At 49.6% G+C, this 26,638-nt stretch overlaps 1 protein-coding gene across 1 annotated transcript in view; it reads right to left on the reverse strand.

Annotated features, from left to right (window-relative positions):
• The window catches only part of LOC144511918 (uncharacterized), a 113,322-nt gene that overhangs the window by 73,533 nt on the left and 13,151 nt on the right, over positions 1–26,638 (reverse strand). The window contains exons 3-6 of the mRNA XM_078242374.1: positions 26,513–26,624; positions 24,252–24,423; positions 11,496–11,642; positions 5,369–5,459 (exon numbers count right to left, since the gene is read on the reverse strand). Of these exons, the coding sequence (XP_078098500.1) occupies positions 5,369–5,459; positions 11,496–11,642; positions 24,252–24,423; positions 26,513–26,624 (522 nt within the window). The remainder of the gene's footprint in view (positions 1–5,368; positions 5,460–11,495; positions 11,643–24,251; positions 24,424–26,512; positions 26,625–26,638) is intronic.

Raw genomic sequence — 26,638 nt, forward strand, 5'->3', positions numbered from 1 at the left:
TACTGTGTTTACCCCAGTCCAACGCCGGCATCTCCACTTCATGACTGTAAACCTTAACATTGAATTCAGTTGTCTTATATCGCCACCCAGTGGATCGTTGACAATGTGATAATGAATTAAACCTGTCTCTGCATAACACTGCAAGTAAAATACCTTCACACCCGTATAGTATTAAAGCAAAATGCTGCGGATGCTGGAATCTGAAACAAAAACAGAAAATGCTGGAAAATCTCAGCAGGTCTGACAGTCTCTGTGGAGAGAGAATAGAGCCAATGTTTCGAGTCTGGGTGACCCTTCATCAGAGCTGATGTCACTGTTTTTGTACCTTCATACCCAGTTGGTTTGCCAATGTATAGTTTCTGAAAACTAGTGCAAAAGCATTCTATAAAATCACCTTTCAGACTATATTTGCTCATTTGATTTGTCCAATCTATGTGAGCCCATCTCAGTGGAACAATTCACTCTTACCCCAATACCGGTGCCAATGTCCCGCACCATCATGTGTTTAATTCTTTAATCCGCTTGACCCTGAGCCATTTGGCTTGGGTAACAATCCAGGAGTGATTACTTTTGACATTCCCTTGTTTCCGTTTGGATCTGAACTCCTCAATCTCTCTCGGTGGAGTTTCATTCCAGATTCTACCATGTCATTGCTTCCTATCTCAATAACAACAGATCCATCCCCTCCCAGCCCAGATTCATCTCCAGACATGAGGAGGTGTCTTTAATCCTAACGTCGGGCAGACAAGAACATTCAGAGTTCCTGCTCAGTCTTCCTCACCACCATAAAAGCAAATCACTGCGGATGCTGGAATCTGAAACCAAAAGAGAAAATGCTGGAAAATCTCAGCAGGTCTGGCAGTGTCTGTGAGGAGAGAAAAGAGCTGACATTTCGAGTCCAGATGACTCTTTGTCAAAACTAAAAGGCATAGAATGTGGGAGATATTTATACTGCAGGGGGAGGGAATGAAAGATGAGTCATAGCCACAGAAACCAGGGGAAAAGGCTGCTAATGGCAGCCCACAGAGAGAATAAAGGGTGTGAATGGCCAAAGGCAGAGAAACTGAAATCAGAGGGTAAACTGTGACAGATGAAGATGTTGGGGGAAGAGGGGGAATGGATGGGACAGAGGTAAAATTTAGAAAAGGGGAAGCAAAGGGGGAAGGTAAGGGAAGGGGGAAAGAGTGCGGGGGAGGGAGAAAAATTAAGAAAGACAATAAAGAAATAAAAGGTAGAGAACAGTAAAAACTAAAATAAAATAAAATGAAAACAAATAGATCGAGGTGGGGTCGAGCAAATCATCTGAAGTTGTTGAATTCGATGTTGAGACTGGAAGGCTGTAAAGTGCCGAGCCGGAAGATGAGATGCTGTTCCTCCAGTTTGCGTTGAGCTTCACTGGAACATTACAGCAGGCCAAGGACAGACATGTGGGCACGGGAGCAGGATCGTGTGTTAAAATGGCAGCAACCGCAAGGTCAGGGTCCTGATTGCGCACAGACCGAAGGTGCTCAGCAAAGCGATCACCCAGTCTACGCTTGGTCTCTCCGATTATAGAGGAGACCACATTGGGAGCAGCGAATGCAATAGATCCAATTGACAGAGGTGTAAGTGAAACGCTGCTTAACCTGGAATGAAGGTTTTGGACCTTGGATGGTGAACATGGAAGAGGTAAAGGGGCAGGTGTTACACCTTCTGTGATTGCATGGGAAGGTGCCAGGAGTGATGGGAGAGGTGTTGGGTATAGTGGAGGAGTGGACTCGGTTATCCCGGATACTCTCTGTGGACAACTATTAGTTGGTTTCTGTGGCTATGACTCATCTTTCATTCCCTCACCCTGCAGTGTAAATATCTCCCACTTTCTATGCCTTTTAGTTTTGACAAAGGGTCGCCTGGACTCGAAATGTCAGCTCTTTTCTCTCCTCACAGACGCTGCCAGACCTGCTGAGATTTTCCAGCATTTTCTCTTTTGGTTTCAGATTCCAGCATCCGCAGTGATTTGCTTTTATGGTCGCGAGGAAGACTAAGCAGGAACTCTGAATGTTCTTGTCTGCCCGATGTCAGGATTAAAGACACCTCCTCATATCTGGAGGGTCTCTGCGGAATGCTGACAGAGGGAGTGAAGGGAAGATGTGTTTGGTGGTGGCATCACGCTGGAGTTGGCGAAAATGGCGGAAGATTATGCTTTGCATGCAGAGGCTGGTGGGGTGAAATGTGAAAACAAGGGGACTCTATCCTTGTTCTGGGAGGGAGGGGAGGGGATGAGGGTCATGGCGCAGGAGATGGACTGCACGCTGTTGAGGGCCCTGTCAACAACTATAGGTGGGAAGCCACGGTTGAGGAAAAAGGAGCACATATCAAAAGCACCACTTTGGAAAGTGGCATCATCGGAACAAATGCGACGGAGGCGAAGGAGCTGAGAGAAAGGGATGGAGTCCTTACAGGATGTAGGGTGCGAAGAGCTGTAGTCCAGATAGCTGTGGGAGTCAGTGGGTTTGTAATGGATATTGGTAGATAGTCTATTGCCGGAAATGGAGACACAAAGCTCAAGGAAGGGAAGGCAAGTGTCCGAGATGGACCAAGTGAACGCGATGGAGGGGTGGAAGCTGGAAGCGAAGTTGATGAATTTTTCGAGGTCCGGATGAGGCTATGAAGCGGCACCAAAATAGTCATCGATGTACCGGTAAAGGAGTTGTGGGAGGGGACCTGGGTCGGCCTGGGACAAGGAATGTTCCACATACCCCATAAAAAGACAAGTGTAGCTCCTGCCCCACTGAACTACCTACTTCCCAAAATCCACAAAAAGGACTATCCTGGTGGGCCCACTGTGTCAGCTCCTGCCCCATTGAACTTATTTCCTCTTCCCTGACTCCATCCTCACTCCTCTGGTCCATTCCCTCCCCACCTACATCCGGGATTCCTCTAATGCCCTGCATCATATTGACAGCTTCCAGTTCACAGGCCCTAACCGCCTCCTATTCACCATGGATGTGCAATCTCTCTACACCTCCATCCCACACCAGGACGGCCTTCTTTCTTGAAGAGACCTGAACAATTCCCATCCACCACCATTCTCCTCCGCCTGGCTGAACTCGTTCTATCTCTCAACAACTTCTCCTTTAACACACCCCACTTTCTCCAAAGCAAAGGAGTAGCAATGGTACCCGCATGGGTCCTAGCCCCGCCCCCCCGGCCCCCCATTCCCCCCGTCCCCCCATCCCCCGCCCCCGCCCCCCAACATCTTCATCTTTCAGAGCTTACCCTCTGATTTCAGCTTCTCTGCCGTTTGGCCATTCACACCCTTTATTCTCTCTGTGGACTGCCATTAGCAGCCTTTTTCCCTGGTTTCGGTGGCTATGACTCATTTTTCATTCCCTCCCCCTGCAGTATAAATATCTCCCACTTTCTCTGCCTTTTAGCTTTGACAAAGGGTCGTTTGGACTCGAAACGTCAGCTCTTTTCTCTCCTCACAGATGCTGCCAGACCTGCTGAGGTTTTCCACATTTTCTCTTTTGGTTCCTCACGACCATTCTGTTCCCTGTTGCTACCACATTCCCCCCTCTTAAACTTGGGGGTGGCATAGTGGCACAGCGGTTAGCACTGCTGCCTCACAGCGCCAGGGACCCAGGTTCAATTCCCGGCTCGGGTCACTGTCTGTCTGTGCTGACTCTGCACGTTCTCCCCGTGTCTGTGTGGGTTTCCTCCGGGTGCTCCGGTTTGCTCCCACAGTCTGAAAGACATGCTGGTTAGGTGCATTGGTCAAGCTAAATTCTCCCTCAGTGTACCCGAAATGGAGTGTGGCGACTGGGGGATTTTCACAGTAACTTCATTGCAGTGTTAATGTAAGCCTACTTGTGACACTAATAAAGAGCAAAGAACAAAGAAAATTACAGTGCAGGAACAGGCTCTTCGGCCCTCCAAGCCGGCACCGACCATGTCACCCGACTTAACTAAAACCCCCTATCCTTCCGGGGACCGTATCCCACTATTCCCATCCTATTCATCTATTTGTCAAGACGCCCATTAAAAGTCACTATCGTATCCGCTTCCACTACCTCCCCGAGCAACGAATTCCAGGCACCCACCACCTTCTGTGTAAAATATCGGCCTCGTACATCTCCTTTAAACCTTGCCCCTCGCACCTTAAACCTTTGTCCCCTAGTAATTGACTCTTCCACTCTGGGAAAAAGCTTCTGACTACCCACTCTATCCATGCCTCTCATAATCTTGTAGACTTCTATCAGGTCACCTCTCAACCTCCGTTGTTCCAGTGAGAACAAACCCAGTTTCTTCAACCTCTCCTCATAGCTGATGCCCTCCATACCAGGCACCATCCTGGTAAATCTTTTCTGTACCCTCTCCAAAGCCTCCACATCCTTCTGGTAGTGTGGCGACCAGAATTGAACACTATATTCCAAATGCAGCCTAACTAATGTTCTATAAAGCTGCAACATGATTTGCCAATTTTTAAACTCAATGCCCCGGCCGATGAAGGCAAGCATGCCGTATGCCTTCTTGACTACCTTCTCCACCTGCATTGCCACTTTCAGTGACCTGTGTACCTGTACACCCAGATCCCTTTGCCTATCAATACTCTTAAGGGTTCTGCCATCTACTGTATATTTCCTATTTGTATTAGACCTTCCAAAATGCATTACCTCACATTTGTCCAGATTAAACTCCATCTGCCACCTCTCCGCCCAACCCTCCAACCGATCTATATCCTGCTGTATCCTCAGATGGTCCTCATCGCTATCTGCAAATCCACCAACCTTTGTGTCGTCTGCAAACTTACTAATCAATCCAGTTACATTTTCCTCCAAATCATTTACATATATTACAAACAGCAAAGGTCCCAGCACTGATCCCTGAGGAACACCACTTGTCACAGCCCTCCATTCAGAAACGCACCCTTCCACTGCTACCCTCTGTCTTCTATGACCGAGCCAGTTTTGTGTCCACCTTGCCAGCTCGCCTCTGATCCCATGCGACTTCACCTTCTGCACCAGTCCGCCATGAGGGACCTTGTCAAAGGCCTTACTGAAGTCCATGTAGACAACACCCACTGCCCTACCCTCATCAATCATCTTCATCACTTCCTCGAAAAACTCGATCAAGTTCGTGAGACACGACCTCCCCTTCACAAAACCATGTTGCCTCACTAATATGTCCACTTATTTCCAAGAAATAAACTTAAACTGGAATGCAAACCTGTATCAGTGATAGAGAGACTCAATGTAATGTGTTAGATCAGTATATACTGGGCCTTGGCTGGAGGTGAGGTGAGGCCATGCTCGCTCATTCAGACCTTGCTCTCACTCATGCTCTCTCTGCTCATTCAGACCTTGCTCTCACAGCTTGTGACACTCACTTCATTCTCCATCCTTTGCTTCTCTTTGTTGATTTGAAGCTCCATTTCTTCAGAGAGTCTCTGAACATCGGTGTTGTGTTCTGCCATCCTCCTGAAAAAGAAGCAGCGATGTGAGTTCTGGCCAGGGGAACCCAGCAGTCGGCAGCCTCACCAGCTCTGATTTTTAACATCACAGTTTTGAGCTGCTTTTCCATTGACCCTGGCAGATAGTTACAGGGATGGTTGATAAGACTATTTCCAAATCTCACCAGGCGTTTGATAATACAGAATGACAAGAATCGGATACAGAGGTAGTGTCCTTGCCCCGAGCTGAAAAATCAGGGGTCCCATCTTTGATTTGAAGTTGCTGAGGCTTCCCAGCAAGCTGAAATCATTGAAACCCTCTCCATTGCACTTGAAGCCTTTGATCTGTAACAAACTCACATGGGGTGGCACAGGGACAGCACTCACAGCCCCAGGGACCTGGCTTCAATTCCGACCTCGGGTGACTGTCTGTGTAGAGTTTGCACATTCTCCTCGTGTCTGCGTGGGTTTCCTCTGGGTGCTCCGGTTTCCTCCCACAGTCCAAAGATGCGCAGGTTAGGTTGATTGGCCATGCTAAATTGCCCCTTGGTGTCTTGAGGATTAGCAGGGTAAATGTGTGGGGTTACGGGAATAGGGCCTGGGTGGCATACGGTTGGTAGAGAATCAATGGGCCGAATGGCCTCCTTCTGTATTGTCGGGATTCTATGATTCTAAATTCAATGTGCAGTGCCCCACAAAAGATTCAGCTGTCAGATCAATGGATTTTCCTCATCCTCCAGCCACCTGTGTTTATTTTGATTTCCCTTCATGGTTGACTGCACCTGACAGGGAGAAAGGAAAATCTCTGCTGCAGAAGGGGGTGCTGCAATGATATATATCCTACCAGGTGACGGGGGACATGGAGATTAAAGTGACCGGGCCACTTCAGATTTTTTACAGCTGACAGACTGGAATTGATGACAGAGCTGCGTGGAATCACCACGCCAACGGTGATCTTCAGCTCTGCCAGGGCTCGAAGGGGCAGTCCAGCCACGGCACCTCCATCCTGGCAGAGAGCGGTGAGGTCAACTCCTTGCCCCCCAGTTCGAGTTCACCCAACCCCAGAGGGACGCAGCAGATGGGCAAATGACCACTGGACCTACCTCCTAGGCCCCCCTCCGGACCAAGGCAGTCGGTGCCTGGATGCAGTGCACTGTTGGCACAGTCAAGGCGCCTGGCCTGACGGAATTTTGAGTGGGGGGATGGGGTGTGTGTGAATAGGAATAGAGTCTGTGAGGGGGGGTCTGAGGGGTAAGGGGGGCCTGAGTGAGGGGTCAGAGGGACTGAGTGGGGTTTCTTAGGGGGAAAGGGGGCTGAGTGGGGAAAAGGGTGAGTGGGGTCACCCTCATGCCTGCATGGTTTGGAGGGGGTTTTACTCATTATTTGTGAGTGGGGGGGAGGCTGCCCCTCTTTAGTGCGGGGTTGTTGGTACCTCCTCTGGTAAGTGTGGGGGCACCATTTCATTTTTTGTGTGGGCCGGGGCCTGTCTCAGAGCACAGAGATCTGGTCGCCATTTTAAAATGGCCGCCTGGTTTCTGAACAGTGGGTGTGGCCGGCAGGTTGTCCGAAATGAACTTATTTTCATCTTTCAGGTGAGTGGATCACAAGTGAAAGACACTGCCAATGCCAACGGGAAACACTCCCCGTTTTCCCACCAATGTGGGCACTTAGCCTCAGAACGGGAGAATCGTGCCCAGTTTGTAATAAAGGGATTGGATTCTAAGAGTGAATAAGATTTATTATAACGATGGAGTGGGGTATTAGGTGAGGCCACCTCAAGGAGTACGGTGCGTAGTTGTAAACTCCTTCCCTGAGGGAGGTCCTACCAACCCTAGAGAGAGTGCAACTGGGCTGGATTCTGGGATGAGGAGATTGTTCTTCGAGGAGAGATTGAGTAAATTGAGGCACTCATTTCTGGAGTTTAGAGGAAATCGGGAGAGTGTTGATCTCACTGAAACATATGAATTTTGAAGGGCTTTCCAGGATAGATGAGGAGAATATATTTATTCGGCTGGGGGAATCTAGACCCTGGGAGATTGGTGGAGGTGTGCTGCTTCAGAATAAGAGGTTGGCCATTCAGGAGAGTGAAGGGAGAAAGTTCTTAAGTTGGTCATTCATAAGAATTAGAATCTTTGTATTTCTCTGTTCTCAAGAGCTGTGTGGGCCGGGCTGTGGAGAAAATGCAACAGGTTTATTTGGTAGCAAAAGCCACTAGCTTTCAGAGCGCTGCTCCTTCGTCAGGTGAGTGGGAATTCTGTTCACAAACAGGGCATATAAAGACGCAAACTCAATTTACAAAATAATGGTTGGAATGGGAGTCTATACAGCTAATCAAGTCTTAAAGGTACAGACAATGTGAGTGGAGAGAGGGTTAAACACAAGTTAAAGAGATGTGTATTGTCTCCAGCCAGTTAGTGAGATTTTGCAAGCCCAGGCAAGTCGTGGGGGTTACAGATAGTGTGACATGAACCCAAGATCCCGGTTGAGGCCGTCCTCATGTGTGTGGAACTTGGCTATCAGTCTCTGCTCAGCGACTCTGCGCTGTTGTGTGTCGTGAAGGCCGCCTTGGAGAACGCTTACCCGAAGACCAGAGGCCGAATGCCCGTGACCGCTGAAGTGTTCCCCAACAGGAAGAGAACACTCTTGCCTGGTGATTGTCGAGTGGTGTTCATTCATCCGTTGTCGTAGCGTCTGCGTGGTCTCCCCAATGTACCATGCCTCGGGACATCCTTTCCTGCAGCGTATCAGGTAGACAACATTGGCCAAGTTGCAAGAGTATGTACCGTGTACCTGGTGGATGGTGTTCTCACATGAGATGATGGCATCCGTGTCGATGATCCGGCACGTCTTGCAGAGGTTGCTGTGGCAGGGTTGTGTGGTGTCGTGGTCACTGTTCTCCTGAAGACTGGGTAGTTTGCTGTGGACAATAGTCTGTTTGGGGTTGTGCGGTTGTTTGAAGGCAAGAAGTGGGGGTGTGGGGATGGCCTTGGGGAGATGTTCGTCTTCATCAATGACATGTTGAAGGCTCTGGAGAAGATGGCGTAGCTTCACCGCCCCGGGGAAGTACTGGACGACGAAGAGTACTCTGTCCGCCGTGTCCCGTGTTTGTCTTCTGAGGAGGTCGGTGCGGTTTTTCGCTTTGGCCCGTCGGAACTGTCGATTGATGAGTCGAGCGCCATATCCTGTTCTTATGATGGCATCTTTCAGCGTCTGGAGGTGTCTGTTGCGATCCTCCTCATCCGAGCAGATCCTGTGTATACGGAGGGCTTGTCCGTAGGGGATGGCTTCTTTAACGTGTTTACGGTGGAAGCTGAAGAAGTGGAGCATCGTGAGGTTATCCGTGGGCTTGCAGTACAGTGAAGTGCTGAGGTGGCCGTCCTTAATGGAGATGCGTGTGTCCAAGAATGCAACCGATTCCGGAGAGTAGTCCATGGTGAGTCTGATGGTGGGATGGAACTTGTTGATGTCATCATATAGTTGTTTCAGTGATTGTTCACCATGAGTCCAAAGGAAGAAAATGTCATCGATGTATCGAGTGTATAGCATCAGTTGAAGGTACTGTGCGGTGAAGAGGTCTTGTTCGAACCTGTGCATGAAGATGTTGGTATATTGAGGTGCGGATTTGGTCCCCATGGCTGTTCCGTGTGTCTGGATGAAGAACTGGTTGTTGAAGGTGAAGACATTGTGGTCCAGATAAAATTGCATCTGGAGACTGGCAGTTGTCGGCGTTGAGTACTGAGGCAGTTGCAGCAATGCTATCCTCGTGGGGGATGCTGGTGTAGAGTGCCGAGACATCCATTGTGACGAGGAGTGCTCCTGGTTCAACTGCTCCATGTGTGCTGAGTTTCTGTAGGAAGTCCATAGTGTTGCGACAAAAGCTGGGGGTTCTTTTTACAATGGGTTTCAGGATGCCCTCGACGTAGCCAGAGAGGTTCTCGCACGGGGTCCCATTGCCCGATATGATGGGACGGCCGGGTGTGTTTGCCTTGTGTATCTTTGGGAGGCAGTAGAGATTTCCAATGCGGCTAGTACGTGGGATGAAAGCACGGAGGGTGCTCTGAAGGTCCGGATCAAAGGTCTTGATCAATCTGTTGAGTTGACGGGTGTGTTCTTTGGTTGGATCTGCGGGTAACTGTCTGTAGTGTTCCTCGTTGTTCAGTTGTCGGTACACATCTTTGCTGTAATCTGTTCTGTTCAGTATGACGATGGCCCCTCCTTTGCTGGTTTGATGACAATGTTGCGGTTGGTCTTGAGAGCGCGGATGGCGTTGTGTTGTGCCCAAGCGGAATCGGTTGCATTCTTGGACACACGCATCTCTATTAAGGACGGCTACCTCAGCACTTCACTGTACCGCAAGCTCACGGATAACCTCACGATGCTCTACTTCTCCAGCTTCCACCCTAAACACGTTAAAGAAGCCATCCCCTACGGACAAGCCCTCCGTATACACAGGATCTGCTCAGATGAGGAGGATCGCAACAGACACCTCCAGACGCTGAAAGATGCCCTCATAAGAACAGGATATGGCGCTCGACTCATCGATCGACAGTTCCGACGGGCCACAGCAAAAAACCACACCGACCTCCTCAGAAGACAAACACGGGACACGGCGGACAGAGTACCCTTCGTCGTCCAGTACTTCCCCGGAGCGGAGAAGCTACGGCATCTTCTCCGGAGCCTTCAACATGTCATTGATGAAGACGAACATCTCACCATGGCCATCCCCACACCCCCACTTCTCGCCTTCAAACAACCGCACAACCTCAAACAGACCATTGTCCGCAGCAAACTACCCAGCCTTCAGGAGAACAGTGACCACAACACCACACAATCCTGCCACAGCAACCTCTGCAAGACGTGCCGGATCATCGACACGGATGCCATCATCTCACGTGAGAACACCATCCACCAGGTACACGGTACCTACTCTTGCAACTCGGCCAATGTTGTCTACCTGATACACTGCAAGAAAGGATGTCCCGAGGCATGGTACATTGGGGAAACCATGCAGACGCTACGACAACGGATGAATGAACACCGCTCGACAATCACCAGGCAAGACTGTTCTCTTACTTTTGGGGAACACTTCAGCGGTCACGGGCATTTGGCCCCTGATCTTCAGGTAAGCGTTCTCCAAGGCGGCCTTCACGGCAGACGACAGCGCAGAGTCACTGAGCAGAAACTGATAGCCAAGTTCCGCACACATGAGGACGGCCTCAACCGGGATCTTGGGTTCATGTCACACTATCTGTAACCCCCACGACTTGCAAAGTCTCACTAACTGTCCTGGCTGGAGACAATACACATCTCTTTAACCTGTGTTTAACCCTCTCTCCACTCACATTGTCTGTACCTTTAAGACTTGATTAGCATTCCAACCATTATTTTGTAAACTGAGTTTTTGCCTTTATATGCCCTGTTTGTGAACAGAACTCCCACTTACCTGACGAAGGAGCAGCGCTCCGAAAGCGAGTGGCTTTTGCTACCAAATAAACCTGTTGGACTTTAACCTGGTGTTGTGAGACTTCTTACTGTGTTTACCCCAGCCCAACGCCGGCATCTCCACATTGAGAATATGCGAGGCAGAGCTTGATGGAAGGGAATGAAAGGATATGGTGATGATGCGAGTAGTGGACCTACGGGTTCAGCCATGATCAGGTACCATGGTGTAGCAGGCTCAAAGGGCCAAATGGCCTTCTCCTGCTCCGATTTCTTCAACTACATATATTCTTATTCACCTCTCGGATCATTTTCTGCACCTCTCTGTGACATTTAAATGATCTCCACACAAAGACACTGAAGATTTAATCATCCTCCACTGTTCCTCACCTTACTCTATTTCAAAAGGATTCTATCAGGAGGATTGAGTCTGGGTGTTGTTCAGTGAAACATTTCCTCTCCGAGACATTCCAGACCTTTCAGATTTGGAGATTAGTCTTTGTACCGAGAGGTTAGCATTGTGTGACTGTGTGGACTGGTTGAAGGCAGCAGTTTGTGTACAGGTCAGCTGTTCAGGTGCGTGGACAGGAACAAGATATTGGCAATTTGGCTTTGTATCACTTACTTTTTCAGCATGTGTTCCAAATCCGCCTTCTCGCTCTCAGACTCCTGAATCTGAGCAGTCACCTTGCAGAGGAAATCCTCCAGGTTACCCAGCAGGTTGGGTTCACTGCGTCGCAGTTGGACCCACAGTTTCCACACCTCCAGGTTACTGAGGAAGCCCCAGAAGGAAAAACAGAAGGAGCAAAATAATTAGCAATGTTAAAATAAAATCCCTTCCTGTAACACTCTGATATACCCCACACCCCTCATTGTAACACTGATATACCCCACACCCCTCACTGTCACACTGATATACCCCACACCCCTCACTGTAACACTGATATACCCCACACCCTTCATTGTAACACTGATATACCCCACACCCCTCATTGTAACACTCTGATATACCCCACACCCCTCACTGTAACACTCTGATATACCCCACACCCCTCACTGTAACACTCTGATATACCCCACACCCCTCACTGTAACACTCTGATATACCCCACACCCCTCATTGTAACACTGATATACCCCACACCCCTCACTGTAACACTCTGATATACCCCACACCCCTCATTGTAACACTGATATACCCCACACCCCTCACTGTAACACTCTGATATACCCCACACCCCTCATTGTAACACTCTGATATACCCCACACCCCTCATTGTAACACTGATATACCCCACACCCCTCACTGTAACACTCTGATATACCCCACACCCCTCATTGTAACACTGATATACCCCACACCCCTCACTGTAACACTCTGATATACCCCACACCCCTCATTGTAACACTCTGATATACCCCACACCCCTCATTGTAACACTGATATACCCCACACACCTCACTGTAACACTGATATACCCCACACACCTCATTGTAACACTGATATACCCCACACACCTCACTGTAACACTGATATACCCCACACCCCTCACTGTAACACTGATATACCCCACACCCCTCACTGTAACACTGATATACCCCACACCCCTCACTGTAACACTGATATACCCCACACCCCTCACTGTAACACTGATATACCCCACACCCCTCATTGTAACACTGATATACCCCACACCCCTCACTGTAACACTCTGATATATCCCACACCCCTCATTGTAACACTGATATATCCCACACCCCTCATTGTAACTCTGATATACCCCACACCCCTCATTGTAACACTCTGATATACCCCACACCCCTCACTGTAACACTGATATACCCCACACCCCTCATTGTAACACTGATATACCCCACACCCCTCATTGTAACACTCTGATATACCCCACACCCCTCACTGTAACACTGATATACCCCACACCCCTCACTGTAACACTCTGATATACCCCACACCCTTCATTGTAACACTGATATACCCCACACCCCTCACTGTAACACTGATATAACCCACACCCCTCACTGTAACACTGATATATCCCACAGCCCTCACTGTAACACTGATATACCTCACACCCCTCATTGTAACACTGATATACCCCACACCCCTCACTGTAACACTGATATATCCCACACCCCTCACTGTAACACTCTGATATACCCCACACCGCTCACTGTAACACTCTGATATACCCCACACCCCTCTCTGTAACACTCTGATATACCCCACACTCCTCTCTGTAACACTCTGATATACCCCACACCCCTCACTGTAACACTGATATACCCCACACACCTCACTGTAACACTGATATACCCCACACCCCTCACTGTAACACTGATATACCCCACAGCCCTCTCTGTAACACTGATATACCCCAGACCCCTCTCTGTAACACTGATATACCCCAGACCCCTCTCTGTAACACTCTGATATACCCCACACCCCTCACTGTAACACTGATATACCCCACAGCCCTCTCTGTAACACTGATATACCCCACACCCCTCACTGTAACACTGATATACCCCACACCCCTCACTGTAACACTGATATACCCCACACCCCTCACTGTAACACTGATATACCCCACACCCCTCACTGTAACACTGATATACACCACAGCCCTCTCTGTAACACTGATATACCCCAGACCCCTCTCTGTAACACTGATATACCCCAGACCCCTCTCTGTAACACTCTGATATACCCCACACCCCTCACTGTAACACTGATATACCCCAGACCCCTCTCTGTAACACTGATATACCCCAGACCCCTCTCTGTAACACTCTGATATACCCCACACCCCTCACTGTAACACTGATATACCCCACACCACTCACTGTAACACTGATATACCCCACACCCCTCACTGTAACACTGATATACCCCACACCACTCACTGTAACACTCTGATATACCCCACACCCCTCACTGTAACACTGATATACCCCACACCACTCACTGTAACACTCTGATATACCCCACACCCCTCACTGTAACACTGATATACCCCACACCACTCACTGTAACACTCTGATATACCCCACACCCCTCACTGTAACACTGATATACCCCACACCACTCACTGTAACACTCTGATATACCCCACACCCCTCACTGTAACACTGATATACCCCACAGCCCTCTCTGTAACACTGATATACCCCAGACCCCTCTCTGTAACACTCTGATATACCCCACACCCCTCACTGTAACACTGATATACCCCACACCACTCACTGTAACACTGATATACCCCACACCCCTCACTGTAACACTCTGAAATACCCCACACCCCTCATTGTAACACTGATATACTCCACACCCCTCACTGTAACACTGATATACCCCACACCCCTCACTGTAACACTCTGATATACCCCACACCCCTCTCTGTAACACTGATATACCCCACACCCCTCACTGTAACACTCTGATATATCCCACACCCCTCACTGTAACACTGATATTCCCCACACCCCTCACTGCAACACTCTGATATAATCCCACACCCCTCACTGTAACACTCTGATATATCCCACACCCCTCACTGTAACACTCTGATATACCCCACACCACTCACTGTAACACTCTGATATATCCCACACCCCTCACTGTAACACTCTGATATACCCCACACCCCTCACTGTAACACTCTGATATACCCCACACCCCTCACTGTAACACTGATATTCCCCACACCCCTCACTGCAACACTCTGATATAATCCCACACCCCTCACTGTAACACTCTGATATATCCCACACCCCTCACTGTAACACTCTGATATAACCCACACCACTCACTGTAACACTCTGATATATCCCACACCCCTCACTGTAACACTCTGATATATCCCACACCCCTCACTGTAACACCCTGATATATCCCACACCCCTCACTGTAACACTCTGATATACCCCACACCCCTCACTGTAACACTCTGATATATCCCACACCCCTCACTGTAACACTCTGATATAACCCACACCACTCACTGTAACACTCTGATATATCCCACACCCCTCACTGTAACACTCTGATATATCCCACACCCCTCACTGTAACACCCTGATATATCCCACACCCCTCACTGTAACACTCTGATATATCTCACACCCCTCACTGTAACACTCTGATATACCCCACACCCCTCACTGTAACACTCTGATATACCCCTCACTGTAACACTCTGATATACCCCACACCCCTCACTATAACACTCTGATATACCCCACACCCCTCACTGTAACACTGATATACCCCACACCCCTCACTGTAACACTGATATACCCCACACCCCTCACTGTAACACTCTGATATATCCCACACCCCTCACTGTAACACTGATATACCCCACACCCCTCACTGTAACACTCTGATATACCCCACACCCCTCACTGTAACACTGATATACCCCACACCCCTCACTGTAACACTGATATACCCCACACCCCTCACTGTAACACTCTGATATACCCCACACCCCTCACTGTAACACTCTGATATAATCCCACGCCCCTCACTGTAACACTGATATACCCCACACCCCTCACTGTAACACTCTGATATATCCCACACCCCTCACTGTAACACTCTGATATATCCCACTCCCCTCACTGTAACACTGATATACCTCACGCCCCTCACTGTAACACTGATATATCTCACACCCCTCACTGTAACACTGATATACCCCACAACCCTCACTGTAACACTCTGATATATCCCACACCCCTCACTGTAACACTCTGATATATCCCACTCCCCTCACTGTAACACTCTGATATATCCCACACCCCTCACTGTAACACTCTGATATTCCCCACACCCCTCACTGTAACACTCTGATATATCCCACACCCCTCACTGTAACACTCTGATATATCCCACACCCCTCACTGTAACACTCTGATATATCCCACTCCCCTCACTGTAACACTGATATAATCCCACGCCCCTCACTGTAACACTGATATACCCCACACCCCTCACTGTAACACTCTGATATATCCCACACCCCTCACTGTAACACTCTGATATATCCCACTCCCCTCACTGTAACACTGATATACCTCACGCCCCTCACTGTAACACTGATATACCCCACACCCCTCACTGTAACACTCTGATATACCCCACACCCCTCACTGTAACACTCTGATATAATCCCACGCCCCTCACTGTAACACTGATATATCCCACACCCCTCACTGTAACACTCTGATATACCCCAGACCCCTCTCTGTAACACTCTGATATACCCCACACCCCTCACTGTAACACTGATATACCCCACACCACTCACTGTAACACTGATATACCCCACACCCCTCACTGTAACACTGATATACCCCACACCACTCACTGTAACACTCTGATATACCCCACACCCCTCACTGTAACACTGATATACCCCACACCACTCACTGTAACACTCTGATATACCCCACACCCCTCACTGTAACACTGATATACCCCACACCACTCACTGTAACACTCTGATATACCCCACACCCCTCACTGTAACACTGATATACCCCACACCACTCACTGTAACACTCTGATATACCCCACACCCCTCACTGTAACACTGATATACCCCACAGCCCTCTCTGTAACACTGATATACCCCAGACCCCTCTCTGTAACACTCTGATATACCCCACACCCCTCACTGTAACACTGATATACCCCACACCACTCACTGTAACACTGATATACCCCACACCCCTCACTGTAACACTCTGAAATACCCCACACCCCTCATTGTAACACTGATATACTCCACACCCCTCACTGTAACACTGATATACCCCACACCCCTCACTGTAACACTCTGATATACCCCACACCCCTCTCTGTAACACTGATATACCCCACACCCCTCACTGTAACACTCTGATATATCCCACACCCCTCACTGTAACACTGATATTCCCCACACCCCTCACTGCAACACTCTGATATAATCCCACACCCCTCACTGTAACACTCTGATATATCCCACACCCCTCACTGTAACACTCTGATATACCCCACACCACTCACTGTAACACTCTGATATATCCCACACCCCTCACTGTAACACTCTGATATACCCCACACCCCTCACTGTAACACTCTGATATACCCCACACCCCTCACTGTAACACTGATATTCCCCACACCCCTCACTGCAACACTCTGATATAATCCCACACCCCTCACTGTAACACTCTGATATATCCCACACCCCTCACTGTAACACTCTGATATAACCCACACCACTCACTGTAACACTCTGATATATCCCACACCCCTCACTGTAACACTCTGATATATCCCACACCCCTCACTGTAACACCCTGATATATCCCACACCCCTCACTGTAACACTCTGATATACCCCACACCCCTCACTGTCACACTCTGATATATCCCACACCCCTCACTGTAACACTCTGATATAACCCACACCACTCACTGTAACACTCTGATATATCCCACACCCCTCACTGTAACACTCTGATATATCCCACACCCCTCACTGTAACACCCTGATATATCCCACACCCCTCACTGTAACACTCTGATATATCTCACACCCCTCACTGTAACACTCTGATATACCCCACACCCCTCACTGTAACACTCTGATATACCCCTCACTGTAACACTCTGATATACCCCACACCCCTCACTATAACACTCTGATATACCCCACACCCCTCACTGTAACACTGATATACCCCACACCCCTCACTGTAACACTGATATACCCCACACCCCTCACTGTAACACTCTGATATATCCCACACCCCTCACTGTAACACTGATATACCCCACACCCTTCACTGTAACACTCTGATATACCCCACACCCCTCACTGTAACACTGATATACCCCACACCCCTCACTGTAACACTGATATACCCCACACCCCTCACTGTAACACTCTGATATACCCCACACCCCTCACTGTAACACTCTGATATAATCCCACGCCCCTCACTGTAACACTGATATACCCCACACCCCTCACTGTAACACTCTGATATATCCCACACCCCTCACTGTAACACTCTGATATATCCCACTCCCCTCACTGTAACACTGATATACCTCACGCCCCTCACTGTAACACTGATATATCTCACACCCCTCACTGTAACACTGATATACCCCACAACCCTCACTGTAACACTCTGATATATCCCACACCCCTCACTGTAACACTCTGATATATCCCACTCCCCTCACTGTAACACTCTGATATATCCCACACCCCTCACTGTAACACTCTGATATTCCCCACACCCCTCACTGTAACACTCTGATATATCCCACACCCCTCACTGTAACACTCTGATATATCCCACACCCCTCACTGTAACACTCTGATATATCCCACTCCCCTCACTGTAACACTGATATAATCCCACGCCCCTCACTGTAACACTGATATACCCCACACCCCTCACTGTAACACTCTGATATATCCCACACCCCTCACTGTAACACTCTGATATATCCCACTCCCCTCACTGTAACACTGATATACCTCACGCCCCTCACTGTAACACTGATATACCCCACACCCCTCACTGTAACACTCTGATATACCCCACACCCCTCACTGTAACACTCTGATATAATCCCACGCCCCTCACTGTAACACTGATATATCCCACACCCCTCACTGTAACACTCTGATATACCCCAGACCCCTCTCTGTAACACTCTGATATACCCCACACCCCTCACTGTAACACTGATATACCCCACACCACTCACTGTAACACTGATATACCCCACACCCCTCACTGTAACACTGATATACCCCACACCACTCACTGTAACACTCTGATATACCCCACACCCCTCACTGTAACACTGATATACCCCACACCACTCACTGTAACACTCTGATATACCCCACACCCCTCACTGTAACACTGATATACCCCACACCACTCACTGTAACACTCTGATATACCCCACACCCCTCACTGTAACACTGATATACCCCACACCACTCACTGTAACACTCTGATATACCCCACACCCCTCACTGTAACACTGATATACCCCACAGCCCTCTCTGTAACACTGATATACCCCAGACCCCTCTCTGTAACACTCTGATATACCCCACACCCCTCACTGTAACACTGATATACCCCACACCACTCACTGTAACACTGATATACCCCACACCCCTCACTGTAACACTCTGAAATACCCCACACCCCTCATTGTAACACTGATATACTCCACACCCCTCACTGTAACACTGATATACCCCACACCCCTCACTGTAACACTCTGATATACCCCACACCCCTCTCTGTAACACTGATATACCCCACACCCCTCACTGTAACACTCTGATATATCCCACACCCCTCACTGTAACACTGATATTCCCCACACCCCTCACTGCAACACTCTGATATAATCCCACACCCCTCACTGTAACACTCTGATATATCCCACACCCCTCACTGTAACACTCTGATATACCCCACACCACTCACTGTAACACTCTGATATATCCCACACCCCTCACTGTAACACTCTGATATACCCCACACCCCTCACTGTAACACTCTGATATACCCCACACCCCTCACTGTAACACTGATATTCCCCACACCCCTCACTGCAACACTCTGATATAATCCCACACCCCTCACTGTAACACTCTGATATATCCCACACCCCTCACTGTAACACTCTGATATAACCCACACCACTCACTGTAACACTCTGATATATCCCACACCCCTCACTGTAACACTCTGATATATCCCACACCCCTCACTGTAACACCCTGATATATCCCACACCCCTCACTGTAACACTCTGATATACCCCACACCCCTCACTGTAACACTCTGATATATCCCACACCCCTCACTGTAACACTCTGATATAACCCACACCACTCACTGTAACACTCTGATATATCCCACACCCCTCACTGTAACACTCTGATATATCCCACACCCCTCACTGTAACACCCTGATATATCCCACACCCCTCACTGTAACACTCTGATATATCTCACACCCCTCACTGTAACACTCTGATATACCCCACACCCCTCACTGTAACACTCTGATATACCCCTCACTGTAACACTCTGATATACCCCACACCCCTCACTATAACACTCTGATATACCCCACACCCCTCACTGTAACACTGATATACCCCACACCCCTCACTGTAACACTGATATACCCCACACCCCTCACTGTAACACTCTGATATATCCCACACCCCTCACTGTAACACTGATATACCCCACACCCTTCACTGTAACACTCTGATATACCCCACACCCCTCACTGTAACACTGATATACCCCACACCCCTCACTGTAACACTGATATACCCCACACCCCTCACTGTAACACTCTGATATACCCCACACCCCTCACTGTAACACTCTGATATAATCCCACGCCCCTCACTGTAACACTGATATACCCCACACCCCTCACTGTAACACTCTGATATATCCCACACCCCTCACTGTAACACTCTGATATATCCCACTCCCCTCACTGTAACACTGATATACCTCACGCCCCTCACTGTAACACTGATATATCTCACACCCCTCACTGTAACACTGATATACCCCACAACCCTCACTGTAACACTCTGATATATCCCACACCCCTCACTGTAACACTCTGATATATCCCACTCCCCTCACTGTAACACTCTGATATATCCCACACCCCTCACTGTAACACTCTGATATTCCCCACACCCCTCACTGTAACACTCTGATATATCCCACACCCCTCACTGTAACACTCTGATATATCCCACACCCCTCACTGTAACACTCTGATATATCCCACTCCCCTCACTGTAACACTGATATAATCCCACGCCCCTCACTGTAACACTGATATACCCCACACCCCTCACTGTAACACTCTGATATATCCCACACCCCTCACTGTAACACTCTGATATATCCCACTCCCCTCACTGTAACACTGATATACCTCACGCCCCTCACTGTAACACTGATATACCCCACACCCCTCACTGTAACACTCTGATATACCCCACACCCCTCACTGTAACACTCTGATATAATCCCACGCCCCTCACTGTAACACTGATATATCCCACACCCCTCACTGTAACACTCTGATATATCCCACACCCCTCACTGTAACACTCTGATATATCCCACACCCCTCACTGTAACACTCTGATATGTCCCACACCCCTCACTGTAACACTCTGATATATCCCACTCCCCTCACTGTAACACTGATATACCTCACGCCCCTCACTGTAACACTCTGATATATCCCACACCCCTCACTGTAACACTGATATAATCCCACGCCCCTCACTGTAACACACTGATATACCCCACACCCCTCACTGTAACACTGATATACCCCACACCCCTCACTGTAACACTGATATACCCCACACCCCTCACTGTAACACTGATATATCCCACTCCCCTCACTGTAACACTGATATACCTCACGCCCCTCACTGTAACACACTGATATATCCCACACCCCTCACTGTAACACTGATATAATCCCACGCCCCTCACTGTAACACTGATATACCTCACGCCCCTCACTGTAACACACTGATATACCCCACACCCCTCACTGTAACACTGATATACCCCACACCCCTCACTGTAACACACTGATATATCCCACACCCCTCACTGTAACACTGATATAATCCCACGCCCCTCACTGTAACACTCTGATATACCCCACACCCCTCACTGTAACACTCTGATATATCCCACACCCCTCACTGTAACACTGATATACCCCACGCCCCTCACTGTAACACACTGATATATCCCACACCCCTCACTGTAACACTCTGATATACCCCACACCCCTCACTGTAACACTCTGATATACCCCACACCCCTCACTGTAACACTGATATAATCCCACGCCCCTCACTGTAACACACTGATATATCCCACACCCCTCACTGTAACACTGATATACCCCACGCCCCTCACTGTAACACTGATATACCCCACACCCCTCACTGTAACACTGATATATCCCACACCCCTCACTGTAACACTGATATAATCCCACACCCCTCACTGTAACACTCTGATATACCCCACACCCCTCACTGTAACACTGATATAATCCCACACCCCTCACTGTAACACTCTGATATACCCCACACCCCTCACTGTAACACTGATATACCCCACACCCCTCATTGTAACACTCTGATATATCCCACACCCCTCACTGTGACACTGATATACCCCACACCCCTCACTGTAACACTCTGATAAATCCCACACCCCTCACTGTAACACTGATATACCCCACACCCCTCACTGTAACACTCTGATAAATCCCACACCCCTCACTGTAACACTCTGATAAATCCCACACCCCTCACTGTAACACTGATATACCCCACACCCCTCACTGTAACACTCTGATAAATCCCACACCCCTCACTGTAACACTCTGATAAATCCCACACCCCTCATTGTAACACTCTGATAAATCCCACACCCCTCACTGTAACACTCTGATATACCCCACACCCCTCACTGTAACACTCTGATAAATCCCACACCCCTCACTGTAACACTCTGATAAATCCCACACCCCTCACTGTAACACTCTGATATATCCCACACCCCTCACTGTAACACTCTGATATACCCCACACCCCTCACTGTAACACTCTGATATACCCCACACCCCTCACTGTAACACTCTGATATACCCCACACCCCTCACTGTAACACTCTGATATACCCCACACCCCTCACTGTAACACTCTGATATATCCCACACCCCTCACTGTAACACTCTGATAAATCCCACACCCCTCACTGTAACACTCTGATATACCCCACACCCCTCACTGTAACACTCTGATATACCCCACACCCCTCACTGTAACACTCTGATAAATCCCACACCCCTCACTGTAACACTCTGATATATCCCACACCCCTCACTGTAACACTCTGATATGTGTCGGGGGGTCGCTGGGCAAGCTTCCCAGAAGGATGAAAAATCAGAGTGTTTATAGTGGGGGAATTCAGTGATGGTCAGAAATTTCACAGCAGGCCCGACACTGATGGCTGCTAAATAATGCAGAGAACAGGACCGGTCTCCTATGTCCTGGAGGTACAAGGCTGCAGGCCTAGGAAACACGTGGAGCACCTGAGGAGGAGAGCAGCGATGGATCCACAGGCAACCCCTGCAGATAGTGTGAGGATGCCGGGTCTGGTTACTGGGATTTCGATGGAGAATGTGGATCCGGAGCAACCGATGGTGGAACCAGAAGCTGCTGAAGAGACACTAGATCCTGGATTAATGAGTCTGTCCCGTCTGGCCCTTTAAATGTAGACGAGCCTAACACCAAACTGAGGCACTCTACCAGAGACCAGAATTCTCCGGAAAGATAGAAACTTTGATGAAATTTCCAGTGCTTCTTCCTGACACACTTTTGATTTAAAACCTGTTGAGTGTCTGACTAACCGTGCTCTTTGTTCCCCCATTGGAGTCTTTCGGATTTTAGGGGCAAAGAGTGTAGTAGCGGGGACCTGTAATGGGGGGGGGGGGGGGGGGGGGGGCATCTGCAAAGGGCCACGTGATCAACAGGGACCCTATGGATCACTCCAGCAGGAAGCTGTGCCAATCAGCGGGAGGGCACAGACCCAGGGTTGAAGAGAGACTGGCAGTGGGGAGCAGGGAGTGGAGTAGAGCAGTCACATTGTAATTCAGTCTGACCTTGGATATATATTATTCTTATTGCTGGCAATAAAGCCTTTTATTGTTAAAGCCACATCGAGTCATCCTCAATCGATAGCAGCATGATCGCTGCTCCGGGTGGTACGATCCCTGCTCTGGGAGGTATGATCTCTGCTCCGGGAGGTATGATCCCTGCTCCGAGCGATATGATCCCTGATCCAGGAGGTATGATCCCTGCTTCAAGAGGTATGATCCCTGTTCCAGGAGGTATGATCCCTGATCCAGGAGGTATGATCCCTGCTCTGGGAGTTATGATCCCTGCTCCGAGAGTTACAATCCCTGCTCCGGGAGGTACGATCCCTGATCCAGGAGGTACGATCCCTGATCCAGGAATTATGACCCCTGAACCAGCTGGAGTGGATTCACTCCAGCTGGTTCAGGGGTCATAATTCCAGGACTTATCTCCATGACCTCAACATATTGAAGGCCATAGCAATGTTGTCAGGGAAGTGACTGACAGCTTGTATCTGGTGAACACCCAGATGTCCTGCAGTTATACTCATTCTATCTCCCATTCCTGACAGTCCCTGTGTCAGCACAAAATCATTTACTTACTCTTGTAGGATTGCATTGGCTCCCAATCTATCCATCAGTGCAGCAAAGTGTTGCTTTTCCTCATCTTCCACCTCAACTTGATGCTGTAGACTTTGAGACTGATAGAGAGATTCTGAAACATTCTGTGGAAGTGGCTCATCCTCTGGCTGCTTCTGGTCAGTGAGAAAGTGACCTGAGGAGTGCAGTTTACATCGTCATTGTTCAATTCAAACAATTTGCACCAAATATCTCCACACAGACTAGTGAGTGAACAAGCCTGGAGGACTGGGCCCAGGGCTGGAGGACCAGGCCCAGGGCTGGAGGACCGGGCCCAGGACTGGAGGACCAGGCCCAGGGCTGGAGGACCGGGCCCAGTGTTGGAGGACCAGGCCAAGACCTGGGGGACTGGGCCCAGGCCTGGGGGACAAGGCCCAGGCCTGGGGGAGGAGGCTCAGCTGAAGGAGGCTGGAGGTTTGGGATACCAAGTGATTATGGCCGAATCATAGAATCCTAATGTGCAGAATGAGGCCATTCAGCCCATCAAATCTGCACCAACCGCAATCCCACCCAGTGCCTATCCCCATAACCCCATGCATTTACTCTGCTAATCTCCCTGACACTAGGGTCAATTTAACATTGCCAATCAACCTAACCTGCACATCTTTGGATTGTTAATGTTAACGCAAATCTTCAGTCAGGTGAAACTAACAGAAACGCTCACAAAAAGCCCCATTGGCCGACTGAGCACAGCAACCAGCAATCTAGAATGTTCTCATTCAAAATGGTGTCTGTTTAGAAATCTATCCATGGCTGCACAACCACTAAACTCTCCACTTTCCAACTCGCACTTGCTCCTACCCCCACACAACCCCCACCCTACACAACGCCTCCCCCACACACCAACCACTCCCCACTCATACTCCCCCCCACTCATACACCCCCCTCCCCCACACACCAACCACTCCCCACTCATACTCCCCCCCACTCAGACTCCCCCACACTCATACTCCCCCCTTCCCGACGCATACTCCCCCTCCCCCACTCATACTCCCGCTCCCCCACTCATACTCCCCCCTCCCCACTCATACTCCCCCCTCCCCCACTCATACTCCCCCCTCCCCCACTCATAGGCCCCCTCCCCACTCATACTCCCCTCTCCCCCACTCATACTCCCCCTCCCCCACTCATACTCTCCCCTCCCCCACTCATAGGCCTCCTCCCACACTCATACTCCCCCCTCCCCCACTCATAGACCCCCTCCCCCACTCATACTCTCCCTCCCCCACTCATAGACCCCCTCCCCCACTCATACTCCCCCCTCCCCCACTCATAGACCCCCTCCCCCACTCATACTCTCCCCTCCTCCATTCATACTCCCCCAACCCCCACACACCAACCACTCCCCCACACATACCCCCCCCGCCCACTCATACTCCCTCCACATTCATACTCCCCCTCCCCCACTCATACTCCCCCCTCTCCCACTCATAGACCCCCTCCCCCACTCATACTCCCCCTCCTCCACTCATACTCCCCCCTCCCCCACTCATACTCCCCCCTCCCCCACTCATACTCCCCCCTCCCCCACTGATACTCCCCCTCCCCCACTCATACTCCCCCCTCCCCCAATCATACTCCCCCCTCCCCCAATCATACTCCCCCCTCCCTGACTCATACTCCCCACTCATACTTCCCCCTCCCCCACTCATACTCCCCTCTCATGCTCCCCCTCCCCCACTCATACTTGCCCTCCCCCACTCATACTTCCCCCTCCCCCACTCATACTCCCCTCTCTTCCTCCCCTCTCCCCCACACATACTGCCCCCACCCCCCACACAAACCCCTTTCCCCCACTCATACCCCCCCCTCCCCCACTGATATTCCCCTCTCACTCATTCTACCCCCGCACACAACCCCCTCCCCCACTCGTACCCTGGCTGTATTGCCGCTCTGAGTACACACGGCTCAGTACACACGGCTCAGTACACACGGCTCAGTACACACGGCTCAGTACACACGGCTCAGTACACACGGTTCAGTACACACGGCTCAGTACACACGGCTCAGTACGCACGGTTCAGTACACACGGCTCAGTACGCACGGTTCAGTACGCACGGTTCAGTACACACGGCTCAGTACACACGGTTCAGTACGCACGGTTCAGTACACACGGCTCAGTACGCACGGTTCAGTACGCACGGTTCAGTACACACGGCTCAGTACGCACGGTTCAGTGTACAAGGTTCAGGACAGTTTCTGAAAGGCGACATGTTGAACTTACTCAGGCCCCTGGTCAGTTCCTCGGGAGTGAGGCGGCCGTTCCCGTCCAGATCCAGCTTTGTGAAAACAACATCAAGCTCCTCCGGGCTGAAGGAAAATTGCTCCTCAAGCTTCTAAATAACGAAAA

This window comes from Mustelus asterias, chromosome 25, assembly GCF_964213995.1.
Source record: "Mustelus asterias chromosome 25, sMusAst1.hap1.1, whole genome shotgun sequence".
In the NCBI taxonomy this organism is placed as follows: Eukaryota; Metazoa; Chordata; class Chondrichthyes; order Carcharhiniformes; family Triakidae; genus Mustelus; species Mustelus asterias.